Source organism: Mesoplodon densirostris, chromosome 2, assembly GCF_025265405.1.
Source record: "Mesoplodon densirostris isolate mMesDen1 chromosome 2, mMesDen1 primary haplotype, whole genome shotgun sequence".
NCBI classification, from domain to species: Eukaryota; Metazoa; Chordata; class Mammalia; order Artiodactyla; family Ziphiidae; genus Mesoplodon; species Mesoplodon densirostris.
Window position 1 is genome coordinate 83,394,303 of NC_082662.1, and position 20,886 is coordinate 83,415,188.

Genomic DNA, 20,886 nt, shown 5'->3' on the forward strand with positions numbered 1-20,886 from the left:
TCATTTTAGTACAGCTCAGGTATACTGTGCCTTAAAAGACACAACATATCAAAATACATAAAGCTTAATACTGAAAATTCCATTGGAGCAAAAGTACTCAGGAAACTGCTACAAACTGCTTGAACACCTGTAATTTCTGTGGAGGTGAAATCACATTACAGTAACTGAATTGTCTGTACAATTTCACGATTTTATTTATTTACTGATTTTCTTTCCAATGAATTTTTCAGGCCCCATGTTGTTTGTCACATGGAGGTTTTTAATTTCAATGAGTGACAAATCAGCCACGCTGCAAAAATGTTTTTTAAGAATAATGCAACTGCCAGGTTATAACTAGTATTCCTGTGGTTTCATTGCAGAGAAGTATGTTGCTCATTCAAAACACTAACACTTATACAACTTCCACATGCTCCAGAATTCCTCAAACTGTGTAAAACTAAATGCCACTAATCCTCTACAGCTCACATTACAGATTGAGAGATATGGTTATACGTTGAAAGTAGAAATAAAGTTATGTATTCTTTCCCCAAAGGAAAAAAAAATACACATTTGGAAGAAAAAAAAACCCCAAAAAACCTTTTTATGTAATTTGAAGGACTATATGAACCCCAGTATCCCAGGTTAACATGAGGAAGTGGAGTCAGCAAATGTAGGTTTCTCTTTTGAGAAAACTGATGATAAGAGTAGGAAAGAAATTGAACTGCAGCAACTTGTTTTGGAGAAAAGAGACTTAAGCATGTTTGTAGGGTATGGAGAAGGAGCCAGTTAAAAAAAAAAAAAGAATCTGAAGCTGAGGGCAGGGTTGGGGGGTAGACATGCATGGTGGAACAGGGTCCCAGAGGAGGTACAAAGAAGTGGGATCATGGTTACAGGCAGCAGTAACTTGAACAGGAGAGAGGTACATCTTCTGGGGCAGGAAGAAAATAAGTGAAGAGTAATGTGGCTATAGGTAAGTTTGTAAGTAGAAGGGAGATATTTATGTATGTACGTATGGCTGTGTTGGGTCTTCGTTGCTACGTGTGGGCTTTGTCTAGTTGCAGCGAACCGGGGCTACTCTTCGTTGTGGTGAGCGGGCTTCTCATTGCGGTGGCTTCTCTTGTTGCGGAGCATGGGCTCTAGGCACGCGGGCTTCAGTAGTTGTGGCGCATAGGCTTAGTTGCTCCGTGGCATGTGGGATCTTCCCGGACCAGTGCTCAAATCCGTGTCCCCTGCATTGGCAGGCGGATTCTGACCCACTGCACCACCAGGGAAGTCGCTAGAAGAGAGATTTTTAAATTACGCCTGATAACTTCAAGTAAGATATGATGTGTTCTGAGAGTGAAGAGATGATGGTTGAGTAGGGCGTGAAAAAAAGAGGTAACAGTCATTGAGAGTATCGGAAAAGGACCTAACCAAGTGCCAGAGAAAATTGACAAGTTACCCAGCTGAAGCCAGAGATCATGAATTTGTAGTTATGTCTATCTTTGAAGTTCCCTTCTTCCTTCCACTTTCCTATCCTGCAGTAGTTTTCAGCCATCCTGTTGTAGGTGTGGAGAAAGCAGGTTGTAGCACTACTTAGTTGTAGTTTTGACAAATAGGAAAGCTAAGACAAGGATGCAAGAGATTCAGAAGCGTGCTGGTGAAAGATTAGTTCAAGGAATCAGGACAGATATAATTGGTAAAGGGTAATGGAGTTATCTTAGGAAGAAAATTGGTTGTCCTAATGAAATGTTTCTTTTGTCCCTCCCTGCAAAGTTGTGTCTTCAGCTCTGACATCTCTCCTAGGTTGCAAACCAAAATTTTATGGGGTGGGGGAGCATCTCCATTTGATACCCCTCAAGCAATTGACACTCAGAAATCTGAGACTGAGCTAGTCTTCCCTTTCTTTTCCTTTGGTGGCATTTCCATCTTCCTAATTACCCAGAATTGAAGTTTGACTTGGCTTTGGTGCTTCCTTTGTCTTTATCTCCTATATCTAATCAATTGCTAAAGCCCTCCTTGTAACTTCTCTTACCCAATTGTTTTTCTCCTTTCCCACTGCTACCAACCCACATCAGGCTTTCATTACTTGCTTAAACTGCTGCAATTATAGCCTTCTTAAACACGTCTCTTGCCATGTGTCTCTTCCCTCAACTAGTCCATCCTTCCTCCAGCTACCAGAGTAATCTCACTAAAGCTCAGTTCTGATCAGGGCAGGCCTTTGTTCAGAAACCTTCTAATACCCCATTTCCTATCATGTAATTTTGCTTGAAATTCAAGGCCTTCCTAAAGTGGCCCCAACCTGCCTACCCAACTTATTTCTCTTTTGTGTCCCTACATTGTATCCACTGACTCTTTTCCCCTACAAGCATCTCTGTTAGCTTGTATCTTTGTGGACTCTGCTTAAAATGCCTTTACTTTTCATGTTCCTCGGTGCTAGCATTCAAGACCCACTTCAAATGTCACTACCTCCTTATAAGTCTTTCTTAACCCCCCAGAGGTACAAATAATATCTTCCTTGTACAAATTTCTATAGGTGAGACCTTTCTTTTGGACTGTATTACCTTCTGCTTTGTTACATAGGTATTTATATAGAGATCTTATTTCCTTTGCTATTCAGTTTTGTCCAGCAGTATAGTTAACAAGTATAACAAATGATCAGAACTGCACAGATTATCTCAACTCAAAAATTTAACAGTGGTTCTAAACACTGGTTGTCCATTAGAATCACATAGAGAGCTTTTAAAAATTACTAATACTTGGGAATTCCCTGGCGGTCCAGTGGTTAGGACCCCACTATTTCTCTGCCGAGGGCGTGGATTCAGTCCCTGGTTGGGGAACTAACAACCCGCAAGCCTCGCCGTGTGGCCAAAAATAAATAAATAAAAATTACAAATACCTGATCCAAAGATTTTGATTGACTGTTCTAGGGTGGAAGCTGGACATATGTATTTTTAAGTTCCCCAACTGTAATTTGTGCAGACAGAATTGACAGCCACTATCCTTAATTCTAGTGCAATTATTAGTGTGCTAGATAAAGATATGCTAAATCAGTTAATTTAACTATGTCTGCCAGGATTTGCTTGCTGAGAGGCATGTCTTAGCCTTCTTCTAAAGTCTTCATTAGTTGATGATGTTGGAAGATGCTTTTTGGCTGTCACAGAAAGGATGAATTAATTAGAAACAATAGAATTGTCCGTTTTCATTAGCATGTTTTATTTTGTAATGACAGATTTCAAAAATTATTTGAAGAGCATATACAAGTGGGCCTTTGAAATCATAAGGTCTACTCAGTTCTTAAAATGAATCAGACATGTGAGCTTGTGTGGTATAGTGGTTAGAAGTGTAGACCCGTGGGAGTACTTCTGGGGTTATTTGCTCATCTCTTACTGACTATGTGACCTTAAGAAAGTCACTGGAGTCTCACCTTGGAGTTAACACTTGCTGTAACTTCACAGAAAGGTTGAAGATCAACAAGTTAGTTTCATAAAGAAAAATTTCTTTTTACGAACTTGGAAATCAGTGTAGCTTCTTATGTTTGACTCAGTGGTTGAGATCCTGCCACAAAAGGAGTAACTGGGAAAAAGAACTGGTGTTCTTCAAAGGAAACAATTTGCTCTAATTTAGAAAGCCACCCATCACCCATTTTAAAGAATCTGAATTTTAAACTGAGCTCTGACCTCTTGGCATTTGTTTCCTTGTCAAACTGTTTACTCTTTACTGAAAAACAACATCAAGAGCAGCTTAGGAAAGTGCCATGAAGGAGTTATCTCTGCACGTGGCCCAGTCCATGTTATTTTATGGAAAGGGAAAAGCTCTTCCACAGGTTGACTTCTTTGGTTCTTTCCCTGTGCCCCCAGGGCTATTGTGTTACTTCAGGGAGGAGGCCAGGGGACACAGATTAGACAAATATTTTTAGAGAATCACTGACAGAGTTGAATCTTCTTCTGCCTTCTCCCCAGTAAGAAACACGCAAGGTGGAAAGAGTTATATTAAATATGAGCCCTGAATATACAGATGAAATCCCTTTTGAAAGTTTACACTAAATTTTTTTTTTTATATCTGAAAGAGACGTTTTAGAAAATGCCTTGAGTTTGTGTGAGCCCTCAAATTTCTGAAAATAGATGACATTTTGACCCTTTGAGTTACTTACTGGTCACAGCTCTCCTTTGTTTCAGTTTTGAGTGTATATTTTCACAGACAGAGGTTATCATTTAGCACTTCTTCATGTAGAGAAGGAGGGAAAATCCCAACTCAATACAAAGTATGGGTAAAGTGACAATTGTTACTGCAGTGCATGAAGGAATATCGAGACTTCATAGATAAGCAAGATACCCTTGTGATAAAGGTGTCCATTTTTAGCACTGTTCTTAACCAGTGTGATCCTGGATAAATCCCTTACCCTGTCCAAAGCCTCTGATACTTCAGCTGTCAAAAGGAAACTAGCTGGGTTGTTGAGACTAAATCACACTTGAGGAAATTAAGTGGTATAGCCTCATCAAAGAAGACTGTGCAGTTAAACCTCATCTTTCAGATTTTTCAGTTACTCAGGCCAGTATTAATAAAGATGCCTCATCTATCCCGGAAGACTTGGTTTTGTTTGATTCTAAGCCCCTGAAGTGTCAGGTATTGTAATATCTGTTCTGTTTTCACTGGTAAAGTAACAAGCATAGTGCCTGTGCATGTAAACATTGAAAGTACTTCTTTTTAACAGAAATACTCCTCCTTCCCAGCCCTAACTTCTGAAGAATGAGAGAGTGAGTGTTAAAAAAATTTCTTTTAAGCCCAGCATTATCTTTTAGCGGTCTGCATATTCATCACCTGTATGTGTGGTAATCAGCAGAACAGGTTTCCCTACTGCAACAGAACTCTGTAGGAACCCAGTAATTTCTCAAATCTGATAGGTACAGAAAAAGAAAAGTGTGGCTTTTCACTTCCTATCCTTTCCTCCAACCCCAAACCATAGAGAAGCATGCTTTCTGGTGACATTTATTCACATAGACATTCTCACAGCATTTTCTTCACTTAAGATTATATTGAATATGAGGAGTGTTGTTCAGTGTCATTTTACAGCAGCCTACCAGTTTGATTGTGCAAGTTTGGAAATCAGTAATAAACCCTTAGGAAACTCTAAGAGTTACTGCTTCTTAGTGTTGACGGACAGGTTAATGGATGTCTGTGCTATATCATTTAAGGCAAATGCCTGATGTGATCTTCACCCATATTACCCAGATTATTCAGGAAAGGATAAATCAGACCATGCTGTGATTTCCAGTGTTCCAAGAGTCGCACTGTATATTCCCCAATGGGAATGAATGCAGTGATCAAAGCAATACCGACCACAATGGGAAGACCATTTAAATATCCAAGTTCATTACTGACTTTTAATGCATTATAGGAGATGGATAACCTAGAGACCCATCAGTTGTTTAGCTCCACTTCTTTATATAGCTTTATATAGCTTCTTTATATAGCTTTCTCTGTTGATGTGAAACAAACCAGTGGCTCACAAAATCATAGGTAACTATTTTCTGAGCTTTAATCAAGAGTTTGTACAGCTCTAAATCCTTGGATAAAAAGATTTATAAAAAGGCCACTTTTAATTAAAAATCTCTTGTTTCAGTTGTCAAACTTTGAAACTCCTCTTAATTCTGTGTATAATAATTCCTGTTAACCAGATGTTGTTTGATAGCTCAGTAATAACAAATGGAGGGTACCTGTCCTAACCTGACTTCCAATCTCTCCTTTTGATGTGTAGCATATGTGCAGCAGTCAGCTAAATAAAGGTCTTATCAATAAGATGCAGTTTGACACTTGGCTTTTTTTGCTTTTGTCATCATGCCATTTACCATATGGTAAAGAACTGGTTATAGAAGGCTGCCTTTCTTTTCAGAATAGAGATTTGAATCAGTGGAGTTTTCATGAGAAGTTTCCTCTCTTGTTTGTGATTTATACATTTGCAAGTTATGTCATTTTTGTCAAATTATATTCTCCAGCATATAGACTTTTTGTGGTAAACCATCCTTTTAGTGTCACCTTTAGAAGTTTTTATTCATATTTAAAAGTACTCGAAGGAAATAAATTGAAACATAAAAATATTTTGTTCTTACTCACTGCCAATCACAATTTCTGTTGATTATTTTAAAGGTATTTCCTATATAAAGCACATTGTTAAATACCAACTGTGGTATATTACTATATTATTTAAGTAGAGTAGTTATTTGGGCCCAGTTTATTGTAGTTTTCTTTGACATTCACTATTAGAAGCTGTAGGACTGGAACAGAGGTTTGAGTCCCTTTCAATATATAATAGGATGGAAGTTGTTCTTTAATTAAAAGGTTAAACAGGTAAGTGATTAGCATACACAGATAAAGGATTAAAAGGAAGGGAGGAGCCTAGGGACTCTAACAAAAAAGGGGAGAAGGTTGATAAGATTCTGAGATTGTACTTCAAAGATAACTTAGATGTGAAAGATTTTACATCATGATATCTTTCTCTGAAGGTATATTCTATGTTTTGAGGTAATGAATTTGAAAAATATTTATATTCTGGTACATTGCATTTTAGGAAAATGAGAAGCTAGAAGTGGGGGACATAGGAAATAACACCAGTCTGAATAAGGAGCAGTTAGATGGCATCTATTAGGAAAGATTAAAAGGACTTGGAATTGAGAACCATTTTCAAGAATATGAAGGAATAACTTTTAAGAGGGGGCCCCCCAAAAATTCTGCAAGGGCCATTTAGATTATATATGAGGAACAATGTCCAGGATTTAAAATGCATTAACCATTGCAGCATGCTACAACATAGAAGTAGAATCTCCCTCCTTCACGATCATGGAGGTAGTTTATTAACTGTCTTGTGTAAAGGGTCCCAATCACTACATCAAGGAAGGACCTTGAGTCTCTTTTCTTAGATCTTTTAACTCTTAATGGGAGGAGACTAAAAGGGAGCATAGATTCCAAAAACAACTGAGTCCTCGTTTTGTGGCTGGCTACATTGTTACTTTCATTGATCTAGAAAGAATAAGAACACACCCCATTCAAAAGCAGTAGTAACAGCCAGAAATACACAGAAATAAGACCTGTATTAGTTGGATTGTAGAAATCCTAAAGTGCTCTTCCTTTTGGCCAAGTGTCATCTCCTTTAGAGTGAAAGGAATTTCCTTTCCTTTCCTTTCACATTTAACCTGTGAGGCTAAGTACTTTTGCTCCAGAGGAAGGCACCAAGCAACGACTCAAGGGCCAGCCCCTTGCTCCACAGTTTCCTCTACAGGACTGGAGTGAATTAAGCGACTAAACAAGCCTGCTCAGTGACACTTAGCCCTACTCACTCTTGGCCAACACTGAGTTTCAGGACACATGGAAGGGAGGAGGGGAAATGCAGGAACAAGTGATAGGTCTTGATTTAATGCTTGGCCTACCTGATGAATTTCAAGCTCATCTCACCTCACTGATCGATATTCTGAAATATTCTAGCAGGAGGATGCCACTACGTGCGAGCAGGAGTCGTCAAGAAAATGTTTCCTCCCTTCCTTCCTCTAAAAATGAAAGGAGGAATATTTTATGAAGAAAAAGTATTTCAGTAAGCACAATAAATTAGTGACCTCTTAAGCTATTTCTTCATTCAACAAGTAATTAGTGATCATTTACAATGTGCCAGGCATGAGGGATACAGTGAATGCAGTGAATACACGAGTCATTGCGCTCGTGACATTCACTTTCTTTTGGATGAGAAATAGATGGTAAACAAGCAAACAAATAATAGAACTAAACAATAATAAGGACTATGAGACAAATAAAACAAAGTAGGTAGGTAGAGAGGGTGAAAGTGAGGATAGATTTCAGGTGGGAGAGGTGACATTTAAACAAAACTGAATTACATGAAGGAGTCCACCATGTAGAGATCTGGGGGAAGAGCACCCCCAGGAGAGAAAACAGCCAGCCCTTAAGTGAGGACAAACTAAACCTTGGCATAATTGAGGCAAGGTTGGTCAGTTTGGCTGGAGTGGAGTAAGCCAGGGAAAGTTCTCTCTCCACCTGGTAGATTTTATGAGATATTGTTGGTTTTTTTAAGCATCTTCCATACTGAAGTGATTCAGTGTACGGGAGATCTTTCACAGACCAGACCTTGAATATCCTAGAGCCAAGTGGTTCCTTTGAATTTCTCATCTCCTATTTTAATAACTCCCATCATCAGACTTATATTATATAAAACATTATATTAGTGACTGAGTTATTCACTTTAAATTAAAGTTGGTACATAATAATCTTCTAGTATAAGAGTTGGCAAACTTTCTGTAAAGGGCCAAATTATAAATATTTTCAGCTTTGCTGGCCCTACAGTCCCAACTACTCAACTCTGCTGTTGTAGCACAAAGGCAGCTGTAGAATACATAAATAAATGGGCATGGCTGTTTTTCAGTTTATTTACAAAAGTAAATTATTTACAAAAGCAGCAAGCCAGATTTGGCCCACAGACCATAGTTTGTCCAGGACCTGTTGTAGTACACTGAGAAGTGCTAGTATGGGGTAGCAGCAGTTTCAGTTCTATAATCATTCACCAAATTATGGATTAAGAGAACAAGCCTGTGAGGAATACAAGATGGATGAATAAAATGTGATCCCAGTCTTCCACCTTTCTGCTTGGTGCGAAAAATATATACAGCTAACAATATATACTTTTATATTATTTGAAATATTTATGAAAATATTCATGTGATAGAAACAAGGAAAATAAAAGGCCCAAAGAAATTTGATTCCTCCTATAAGTAGTTATTAAAGCAAGAGAGTGACTTAATCAGATCTGTGAGAGAGGATTGTGGTGGCAATGTGGAGACTAGATAGAGTGGGAGACCACTTAGGCTATAGCTGTAGTCCAAGCAGGAGCTGATGCATCTGAATTAGGACAGGGACGGTGAGAGTCGGGGAGATGAAATGGATTCAAGAAGCACCTCAGAGGAGAATCAGCAGGACTTGGTAACTGACTGAACAAAGAACATTAAGGGTTAAGATTTAAAGGTGACTGAGGTTTCTAATACTAGAAGCTTTTGATGAAAATGAGAGCTCAGAATTTCAGGTTTGAACATAATGTATTTGAGGTACCTTTTGGACATCCAAGTGGAGAAAAATCCCAAGAGAGAAGTTAAAGATTTGAACCATTGATAATCAGAGCCGTGAGATGGGATGTAGTGCAGAAGAGGGTCAATATGAAACCATAGGTAAGACCTATCATTATTAATTGGCTGATAAAAAAAAGAAACGCCAACGAGAGATCATAAAGATTCAGTAGGAGGAGGAGAACTGTGACAGAGAGTTCCTGAAAAGCCAAAGAAGGAGAATTCTAGGAAAGGAGGAAGTGACTGAGGACATCCAGTACTGCAGTCAGCCGGAAAGAGAACTAAGAAGAGGCTTTCAGAGTGGCAATTAAGAGACCATAATTGATATGTAAAGAATAGTTCCAGTAATCAGTCTTTGTTCATTTGTCCTTGGGCCTGGTTCTAAGCACACGTAGACTATGTTGCTTAGTGCTTTGTGCTTTCCAAAGCCCTCTTCCATGGTCACTGCTTACAAAAGTAGATTCTGCACAGAACCCTGTCTCCAAGCTCAGTGCAGTGCTCCTCACACCCCAGATAGGTCCTCACACCCCATTCAGCCGATGATATCTATCATTAGGGTGGCATGTACCCTAAAAAGAATCCTTGCAGTTTATTAGTAGCATCTTTGGCAGTGGCAACAGCCAACTCTTATCATTGACAAAAACCATAACAGTCTGATAAAAAGTTATGATCTTGCCTCAGATTCATCTGTGCAAATAGGCACAGAAGCCTCTTGCTACAGAGATGACATGGAAATTCAGCAGATGTCCAGTAAGCAGTCAGTCTGGTAGAGTGGGCAGGTAGCCAGTTGCTATTAAGTAATAAAACATGTTAAAGTAGATGAGTCAAGGAATCTGGAAAACATAAAGATTATATATAGCCCTTATTCAACTTTAAATGTAAATTACTTTGGAGATAGAAGCAAATCATAATTCTTTTGAAAGAATCATTCATAAAATTATATTTTCAGGGTTTAGCATCTTTCTTGACATATTATTATGACTTTATAACTTGTCAAAAACATCCTTTTTTTTTTGTATTAGCCTAGTTTCTCGGGAGGATATGTTAAAAGGAAAAACACAATTTTTACATGACTCCCCAAAAGTAATCCACTGGATTACTAATGTTTAGAGGTGCACAGGAACTGTTAGAGTATTTATTTATTTATACCTCAGCTTATTCCAAAAAGGATTTAAGTCAACTTAAAATTTTTAGAAAGCTAACATATTTCTTATGAGCATTACATTCTGTGTTAGGGACTGGGGGGTGGGGAAGAAGTCTTTTCAGTTAAAGATTGAAGGAGAAACACAAGGGAATAAATAAGGTTAAAGGAAATCTCATTGGCTAACTTTCCAGGAGTATAATTATGCAACAACTCTTAGGGCTCAAGTGTTAAGAGTAGTCAGGAAATCCTGGCTCCAGATGCCTAAGGATTGCTATCTATCTGCTTGATGACTTGCTGCAGAAATCCCCAGGTCCCAAACTGTTATTCCTGTCTCCTAACAGACACCAGACCTTGTGTGGTTTCTCTGTTAGCATTTCCTTCTGCCTGCCAGCTACTAGCCATTTTTATATTTGTAGTCCTATAGTTCTCGAAAGCAAATTTAAAACATTCTGTTTCTTCTGCATGTTCATTGAGGGCACAGTACACATCAATCAGGCAAGTAAAGATTATATAGTGTTCTATAACCTGCAAAGAATGAAAGCTATAGCCTACACAGTATGAAAACTTGCATATTAGCCAAGAGCATGGACTTTCTGAGATAAGCTGCCTGGGTTCAAAGGCCTGACCTGCCGCTTACCATCTTTATGACCTTGGGGAAGGCACTTCCATTTTTTGTGCCTTTCTTTCCTCACTCATAAAATGGGAACAGTACTATATCCCCCAGCATCATTGTGCAGTTAAAGGAGATAATTCATGCTTAGAACAAGTACATAGTAAAACTCCAAGGTAGCACATGGTAAATGGTATTATAATCATTATTATAATTGATTTTTTAAAAACCTGTTTATCTACAGTATCCTCCTTGACTTTTGTAATAATAACTTCTAAGGAACTTAAGTATTATTAGCCCTATTTTATAGATAGACCCTAAGGCTTTGATATTCAACTTGCCAGAAATCATAACAAGTGGTTGCTCAGAACCCTATTTTGAGGTGTCTCAAAATAGTCCAAAGCTCATTAAGAAAAGAATGATTGATTCACAGTATTTGTCATGGGCTCAGGAGCGAGATTGCATTGTTGCTTTCCTTTTTCTTTTCACTCCTAGCTAAAGTTTCTCATTAACTCTAATTTTTCTTTATGAACAAAACTTTTAGATAAATTTGAACACATCTTACAATAAAGTTATTATAGAATAATGTTAGCTTTATAAGTTTGCTGGAGAAGTATCACTATTCCCAACCCATTTTTTCTTTTCTTTTTTTTTAAATGAATTTATTTATTTATTTTTGGCTGTGTTGGGTCTTTGTTGCTGTACGTGGGCTTTTCTCTAGTTGCGGGGAGTGGGGGCTACTCTTTGTTGCGGTGCACATGCTTCTCACTGCAGTGGCTTCTCTTGTTTCGGAGTACAGGCTCCAGGTACTTGGGCTTCAGTAGTTGCAGCACGCAGGCTCAGTAGTTATGGCTCACGGGCTCTAGGGCGCAGGCTCAGTAGTTGTGGTGCACGGGCTTAGTTGCTCTGCCGCATGTGAGATCTTACCGGACCAGGGCTCAAACCCATGTGCCCTGCATTGGCAGGTGGATTCTTAAACACTGCGCCACCAGGGAAGTCCCCCAAAATATTTTCTACCTAGGGTAATTGATAGAACAATTCTCGTACAAACTTTTTATCTATAATGCTTTTAATTTTCTGCTTTCATTAAGCACACGGGTTGAGAAATCTAGTAGTCACCATTTATTTCTAATTTGAGGGTTAAGTTTTAAACATATTAATGGCACTTTGAGAAGTAATTGAGAAAACTTTGTTTTCATACATGAGCCAAATAATAGTCTCCTTGATAATCAGAGAAATTGTTTTGGATATATCATATAATTACCATTTTTAAGAAACAAAAAACTAGATTTCTATGGAGCTGACAGCTGATCTGAAGAAAAAGAAATAAATACAAATTGGAAAAGAAGAAGTAAAACTGTCACTGTTTGCAGATGACATGATACTATACATAGAGAATCCTAAAGATGCCACCAGAAAACTACTAGAGCTAATCAATGAATTTGGTAAAGTTGCAGAATACAAAATTAATCACAGAAATCTCTTGCATTCCTATACACTAATGATGAAAAATCTGCAAGAGAAATTAAGGAAACACTCCCATTTACCACTGCAACAAAAAGAATAAAACACCTAGGAATAAACCTACCTAGGGAGACAAAAGACCTGTATGCAGAAAACTATAAAACACTGATGAAAGAAATTAAAGATGATACCAACAGATGAAGAGATATACCATGTTCTTGGATTGGAAGAATCAATATTGTAAAAATGACTATACTACCCAAAGCAATCTACAGATTCAGTTGAATCCCTATCAAATTACCAATGGCATTTTTTTACGGAACTAGAACAAAAAAATCTTAAAATCTGTATGGAGACACAAAAGACCCCGAATAGCCAGAGCAGTCTTGAGGGAAAAAAACAGAGCTGGAGGAATCAGACTCCCTGACTTCAGACTATACTATAAAGCTACAGTAATCAAGACAATATGGTACTGGCACAAAAACAGAAACATAGATCAATGGAACAAGATAGAAAGCCCAGAGATAAACCCACACACCTGTGGTCAACTAATCTATGACAAAGGAGGCAAGGATATACAATGGAGAAAAGACAGTCTCTTCAACAAGTGGTGCTGGGAAAACTGGACAGCTACATGTAAAAGAATCAAATTAGAAAACTCCCTAACACCATACACAAAAATAAACTCAAAATGGATTAGAGACCTAAATGTAAGACCGGACACTATAAAACTCTAAGAGGAAAACATAGGAAGAACACTCTTTGACATAAATCACAGCAAGATCTTTTTTGACCCACCTCCTAGAGTAATGGAAATAAAAACAAAAATAAACAAATGGGACCTAATGAAACTTCAAACCTTTTGCACAGCAAAGGAAACCGTAAACAAGACCAAAAGACAACCCTCAGAATGGGAGAAAATATTTGCAAACGAATCAACAGACAAAGGATTAATCTCCAAAATATATAAACAGCTCATGCAGCTCAATATTTAAAAAACAAACAATCCAATCCAAAAATGGGCAGAAGACCTAAATAGACATTTCTCCAAAGAAGACATACAGATGGCCAAGAAGCACATGAAAAGCTGCTCAACATCACTAATTATTAGAGAAATGCAAATCAAAACTACAATGAGGTATCACCTCACACCAGTTAGAATGGGCATCATCAGAAAAATCTGCAAACAACAAATGCTGGAGAGGGTGTGGAGAAAAGGGAACCCTCTTGCACTGTTGGTGGGAATGTAAGTTGATACAGCCACTATGGAGAACAGTATGGAGGTTCCTTAAAAAACTAAAAATAGAATTACCATATGATCCAGCAATCCCACTACTGGGCATATGCCCAGAGAAAACCATAATTCAAAAAGACACATGCATCCCAATGTTCATTGCAGCACTTTTTACAGTAGCCAGGTCATGGAAGCAACCTAAATGCCCATCGACAGAGGAATGGATAAAGAAGTTGTGGTACATATATACAATGGAATATTACTCAGCCATAAAAAGGAACGAAATAGAGTCATTTGTTGAGACGTGGATGGATCTAGAGACTGTCTTACAGAGTCTGACAGTTGTTTTTCTCTTTCTGAAGTAAGTCAGAAAGAGAAAAACAAATATCGTATATTAATGCATGTAGGTGGAACCTAGAAAAATGGTACAGATGAACTGGTTTGCAGGGAAGAAGTTGAGACACAGAAGTAGAGAACAAACGTATGGACACCAAGGGGGGAAAGTGGCAGGGGGTGGTTTGTGTGTGTGTGTGCTGAATTGGGAGATTGGGATTGACATGTATACACTGATAATGTATAAAATGGATGACTAATAAGAACCTGCTGTATAAAAAAATAAAATTCAAAAACTAAAAACAAAAACAAAAACTAGATTTCTGTGGAGCTGACAGCTGATCTGACTGCTCTGACTTCTTGTTTTTAGCCAGTGCTATCCCATCCCCAGTATCTTTGGTCTTACTGTGGGGAGGCAGCAACTTGATGTTTTAATGTTGACATCACCTAAGTATGAGAAAAGCCAACAGAGTTGACTTCTGGGTTCCACTTTCTCCACAGGAAAATGCCTCAGGAAAAGCTGGCCACAACTGCCTATAAGTTCACCCAAGTACCCAGCTTGAGCTTGGCATTAGAAGACTTGGGTAGTCCTATTTTCAAGTATAAACTACCTTTGGAGAATACCTGCAGACAAAGCTCATATGAGAACCTGGTACTCCATCCACTAGCTGTAAAGAAATAGAGGAGAGGTGGGGAAGGAATAAGTGGTTTTCTTGGGTAGAACTCTAGATTTCACTGGACTATTAGAGTTACCTAGTCTCCAATTCTTGCTAAAATACCTTCAGGAATATAGAGAATCTACCACCTCCTCAGAGTCTAGGGCATCTTTGGACAATTCTAACAAAATTTTCCTTTTATTTCTGCTTTCTGTATGAGATGGCTAATAAGCAAGGAAGAAATCTGTCTCAGAAAATAACATTTCTCATTCCACACTCACTACTGTGGAATTGTTCTGCTCTGATTTCTTGAACATTATTGATTTAAATCAGAGAGTTATTTTATTTATATTTGATGTGCCCACTGGCAATGACCAAGGTTAAATAAGCATCTGTAAGAGGTTTGTGTGGGAAGTATAGACTACTTGGGGAAAAAAGAATTTTCTTCCAAGAAAACTTCCCAGAATGTTCTTGAAAAGGCTCTGTGAAGCATGCTCTCTGGAGACACAAAAACTTACGAAAAGGAATGGTCTGCACAGCTTGTGATTAGATATTGTTCACTTTTTAAAAATCATGTTTACTAATCACATTCAGTGAAAATTACTTTTAAGAATCTATTATAGGACTTCCCTGGTGGCACAGTGCTTAAGAATCCACCTGCCAATGAAGCAGACATGGGTTCTAGCCCTGGTCCGGGAAGATCCCACATGCTGCGGAGCAGCTAAGCCTGTGTGCCACAACTACTGAGCCTGTGCTCTAGAGCCCGCGGGCCACAACTACTGAGCCCGTGTGCCACAACTACTGAAGCCCATGCACCTAGAGCCCGTGCTCCATAAAAAGAGAAGACACCACAATGAGAAGCCCGCACACCACGGCAAAGAGTAGCCCTGCTCGCCACAACTCGAGAAAGCCCGCGTGCAGCAACGAAGACCAAACACAGCCAAAAATAAATTAATTAATTTAAAAAAAAGAATCTATTATATGTAATCAGTCTTTAGGGATATTTACTGGAAATGGCTAGAGAAGAAAGCATTGTGTTTCTTGTGAAGTTTGTATTAAGTGCCTTTTAAGATGTAATTCATCTGTTTAGTGTTACAAAAATAAAAATGTTAAGGTTTCATCCAAAAGGTAATCTTGTTCATTGTCTTTTTTTTTCAGGTGATATAATCTAAACAGTTGATGTAAATTATGTTTTTTTAAAGCAGTTCTCACCTCTAAGCTTCTCTACACAACCTCCTTTCACCATGTGGAAAGACTTCATTTTCTTTTCTGGGCAGAATTTTGGTGGTTTTTGCTGGCATAAGGAAGAACATGTTTTGGATTCAGGCTTTTAGGCTTCTTTCCTTATGTAACAATATGTTTGATTTTTCAGTCTTTTCCTGAGATTTCTCTTCAGCTTTAGTAAAGCCTTCTCTCTCTGGGAATTTGTTAAATCAGAGAGACTTCATTATCCTCACAAAAATCCCCTCTGCCATGTTAGAGACTGGAGCCCCTTAGTCCTTCCAATTTCATGGATATGCATTTAGTATTTTTGGTATTTCAGACTGACCTCAATTCTTGGCATTCAGAAGCATTCTCAGGAAAATGTAATGTTTACACAGTTTGTGACCACCCTGCTTGAAGAATTACACTTAAAGAATGAAGACCTTGAAAGTTTAACCATCATATTTAGAACCAGCTGTTACCACAGTGGTGAGTTTCATTGTGTTTTACTTTAGTTTGTTGTTGCTGTTGTTGTTGGTTTTTGTTTTTTTTCATTTGTTGCCTGTTTGGATTCTATTTTCAAATTGGAAATTTTAAAAATCAAGTAGAGACCTCCAGATGACTTCAGCTTTGCTATGGTAGAACACAATATCCCTTAGTTCTCAGCTGCTCCAGTCATTTCCTGTCCACTCTTGTTACTTCATGCCCCATCTTTGTTGTTATTTTTCCTATATAGGCTACCACAGTTGGTTCTGTTTCTTGCAATCCAGGAAACTCCCTGCTATCAGCTTCATACTCAAATCTAGACCATCCCATCCTGCATGTCCCATCTGATGTTTCTTCCCAGCAAGTAGCAGTTTACTTCAACCAAACTACTGCAGTGATCTTTGAGAATATCCTCATCCTAATTCCCTCCTCAGCCCAGCCAATACCTTAGTCATCTCACGTGCAGATGAGCGGGTGAATTTTCAAGTCTGGCTTTGTCGAATACTGACCTTGCTCCCAGATACATAAGCCCTTTTCTACTATCCCAAGTTTTTGCCTCTTTTTAAGAACTACCCCCACCTCAAAAAAAAACCTGCCCATCAGAATGTCCCCTCCCTGATTCTGCCTTAATCACAACTTTCCATCTCTTCTTCCCTTTACTTCTTACTTCACGTACTCTCAAGTGCTCAGATAGGTATTGATTTAATGTTATGATTAACGAAATTCATTCTGACTACAAATGAGATCCTCTTAAGGAGGATTTCCTCTTTTTTAACTTTCAACTATTTTTTAAACTATAAAAGCAGTACAAGCTTGTTGTAAAAATTAAACAGTACAGAATTGCATGTATAATTTTAAAAAGCAAAATTCCCCCCTCACTTCTGCCTCCAGTCCTGTCTCCTTCCCAGAAGTACACTACTGATCTGTATCATTTTACATTTTATTATTTGAATATTTGTTTTAAAAAAACAGCTCTTCAAGTAAATCTGTAAATATATGACAAGGATATTTGAGAGCCATATTTGGCAGGCAAGAAAGAATGCCATCATCACTTTATTGAACCTGCTAGAGAATAGAAAATAAGGAATTAGCGCTGTAACTGCCTCCAGACTTACACCTAGTGACCTTTTCATGCAACCCTGCTCCCCTGAGGACCCTGTAAAATAAAGGCTTTTACTTAGGCAGTGAGCTCAGGTTGGCCTGTGGAAGCACCAGTTCAAAGGCCCTTCTAAGAATACAGTAAGTTTGGAGTTCTTTTGTTTTATTGAGCTTCAGGTACAGAAGACTGAATTAATCATACCCCTCAGGGTTCACGACACCCTATCTCCATTGGTTGAAAGGTTGCTTTTCCAGATAGACTGAGAACAAAGAGTGCCTAACCAGAGGTCCTTCCACACCTGCTTTAATGAATAGGTACCAATTAAGAACCATTTTTAATTAGCATAGTTAATGCTTGTATATAAACAAATGGTGTTAAAGTACTTCTTTTTAAAGCTGAAACTTCAAATTCGTCTTTTTTTATGCAGTTCATCATTTTTTTAACATATTTATTGGAGTATAAATGCTTTACAATGGTATGTTAGTTTCTGCGCTATACATATACATATATCCCCATATCTCCTCCCTCTTGCATCTCCCTCCCACCCTCCCTATCCCACCCCTCTAGGTGGTCACAAAGCACCGAGCTGATCTCCCTGTGCCATGCAGCTGCTTCCCACTAGCTAGCTATTTTATACTTGGTAGTGTATATATGTCAATGCCACTCTCACTTCGTCCCAGCTTACCCTTCCCCCTCCCCATGTCCTCAAGTCCATTCTCTACATCTGCATCTTTATTCCTGTCCTGCCTCTAGGTTCTTCAGAACCTTTTTTTTTTTTTTTTAGATTCCATATATATGTGTTAGCATATGGTATTTGTTTTTCTCTTTTTGACTTACTTCACTCTGTATGACAGTCTCTAGGTCCATCCACCTCACTACAAATAACTCAATTTCGTTTCTTTAAAGTACTTTTAAGGATCAAACTCAGGCCGCAGCAGTGAAGTGCCGAGTCCTAACCACTGGACTGCCAGGGAATTCCCTAAACAATATATGTTTTAAGTAGACTTAACAGTTGCCCTGTGATCATTGGTTTTTTTACATTGTTTATTTGTGTAAGTAATCAAAGGTAAATCTTTGCCCAGACTTTGTCAGTATTAAAAGGGACACTGAATGAATGAGGCCTTGTTACATAATTTTCCATATGAGAAATGGAGATGGTTGTGAATAGGTAAATGGGTTTTTTTTGTTGTTTGTATGATATTTGTAAACCATAAGTTCACAAAATTATTTGTGTATAATATGGCGTACCCTTTTCAAGATTAGATTACTAATAGCTAGTATATGTTAATATGCTTTCAGTTACAAATAACAGGGAAGAAAAAAAAAACCCAGCTCAAACTAGCTTTTCTTACCGTAGTATATTATCTTTTGCAGCTTAACAAATTACTGTAAAATTTAGTGGCTTAAAACAAACTTTTTTTTTAATCTCAGTTTCTGTGAATCGGGAATCTGGGCACAATTTGGCTTAGGGCCTCTGCCTCAGAGTCTCTCATGAGGTTGCAGTTAAGCTGTCTGACAGGGCTGCAGTGTCATCCGAAGGCTCAGCTGGAGGAAGATTCCCTTCCAAGCTCACTCATGTGGTTATTGGCAGGATTTAGTTCCTCACAGGCTGTTGAATTCGGGGCCTCAATTCCTCACTCTCTGTTGTCTAGAGACCTCTCCCAGTTCTTTGCCACATGGGCCACCCCACAGTGTGCCTCACAGCTTGGCATGTGGCTTCCCTCAGAGTGAGCAAGTGAGATGAAACCCAAGATGAAAGCCACAGTCTTTTTGTAACTAATGTCAAAGTAACGTGCATCACTTTTTCTGTATTCCATGACTAGTTAGAAACTAATCACTGGACTCAGCCCACATTGAAGGTGAGTGGATTATATAAGGGGATGAATACCAGAAGGCAGAGTTCATTGGGGGTCATTTTAGAAGCTGTCTACTACAGGTGGCAGAATCATTCAGTAGTTCCCAGCTTTACAGCATACCTCACTGTCCTACTGAGAGTCTTAAACATTTCACACTAATTGAGGGCATTTCTGAACTAATCCATGTCATTCTAGCAAGGAATGGAGGAGAGAGAAGAGGATTTTCTAATTGACCTAGACCTATCAGGGCCTACCCCTCAAGCTGAATATGAAGCTGGGTTTATTCTACCCAACCCACTATTGCTACATAATAGGGGAAAATGGAATGTATATTGGGGAGACAACACAGTGTTCCCCAAAACTGGTAAAAATATTTTAGGTGTCTTATTCAGGTGTCCTTTTTTGCTTCACAGGTAATCCGTGAAGACCAAATAGGTGAACTTACCTTGACCATTTCTGGAATTCTACCCACAATAATTGTACAGTTAGAGCTACTTATCAGTTACCACCAGACAGAGTGACTTCCCCAGACAGAGGAGAACCATTATCCCAACAAGGATAACCAACTCCTTGCATCCTAGATACAAGACATAGTATTTCTGCTTATTTGAAAATGAAAGCTGAAATCTTAAGTTGAAACTTCAAGAAAATATAATGACCTATTTCTTCTGGATTCTTACAGCCATCATATCAGTTGACCAGAAAATTGAGAGAAGTCCCATTTTAGCCTCAGAGTCGAACTCTAGATTCTAAAGGACAGTAAAGAATTAGGTCAATAAATACAATTTAGGGCTTCCCTGGTGGTGCAGTGGTTAAGAATCCGCCTGCCAATGCAGGGGGCACAGGTTCGAGCCCTGGCCCAGGAAGATCCCACACAGAGCAACTAAGATCCTGCGGAGCAACTAAGCCCATGCACCACAACTACTGATCCTGTGCTCTAGAGCCCGCATGCCACAACTACTGAAGCCCGAGTGCCTAGAGCCTGTGCTCCACAACAAAAGAAGCCACCGCAGTAAGCCCATGCACCACAAAGAAGAGTAGCCCCTGCTCACCACAACTAGAGAAAGCCCGCAGGCAGCAATGAAGACCCAACAACACAGCCAAAAATAAATAATTTATAAAAATAAATAAATACAATTTAAGATGAAACCTTTTGGAAGTCTAGTCTTTATTCTTTTAAAGAAGCCAGCTATGCTGTAAAGTGGTCCTGAGCAATGTACACCTGAAACTTACATAAGAGGAAAAAAAAACATTAAGAAAACGAACTGACAAACCACAGACTGGGATAAAATATTTTCAAATCATACTTGATAAATGACATCCAGATTACATATTCTTTTTTTTTTTTTTTTTTTGTGGGTATGCGGGCCTCTTACTGTTGTGGCCTCTCCTGTTGCGGAGCACAGGCTCCGGACGCGCAGGCTCAGTGGCCATGGCTCACGGGCCCAGTCGCTCCGCGGCATGTGGGATTTTCCCGGACTGGGGCACGAACCCATGTCCCCTGCATCGGCAGGCGGACTCTCAACCGCTGCGCCACCAGGGAAGCCCCAGATTACATATTCTTAAAACTCAAAAATATGGCAACTCAATTTTTAAGTGGGCAGAATTTGAATAGACATTTCAGAAAGAAGATATCCAAATGGCTTCCCATGTGAAAAGATGCTCAACATCACTAGTCATTAGGGAAATGCAAGTTAAAACCAAAATAGATACCACTTCACAGC

General features: G+C 38.8%; 1 protein-coding gene across 1 annotated transcript in view; it reads left to right on the forward strand.

Moving 5' to 3' along the window:
- The window catches only part of RPAP2 (RNA polymerase II associated protein 2), an 84,756-nt gene extending 64,445 nt beyond the window's left edge, over positions 1-20,311 (forward strand). Inside the window, exons 12-13 of the mRNA XM_060085311.1 lie at positions 16,062-16,210; positions 19,576-20,311. Coding sequence (XP_059941294.1) covers positions 16,062-16,210; positions 19,576-19,586 — 160 coding nt within the window. The 3' untranslated portion in view covers positions 19,587-20,311. The remainder of the gene's footprint in view (positions 1-16,061; positions 16,211-19,575) is intronic.
- The last annotated feature ends 575 nt before the right edge of the window (positions 20,312-20,886 follow it).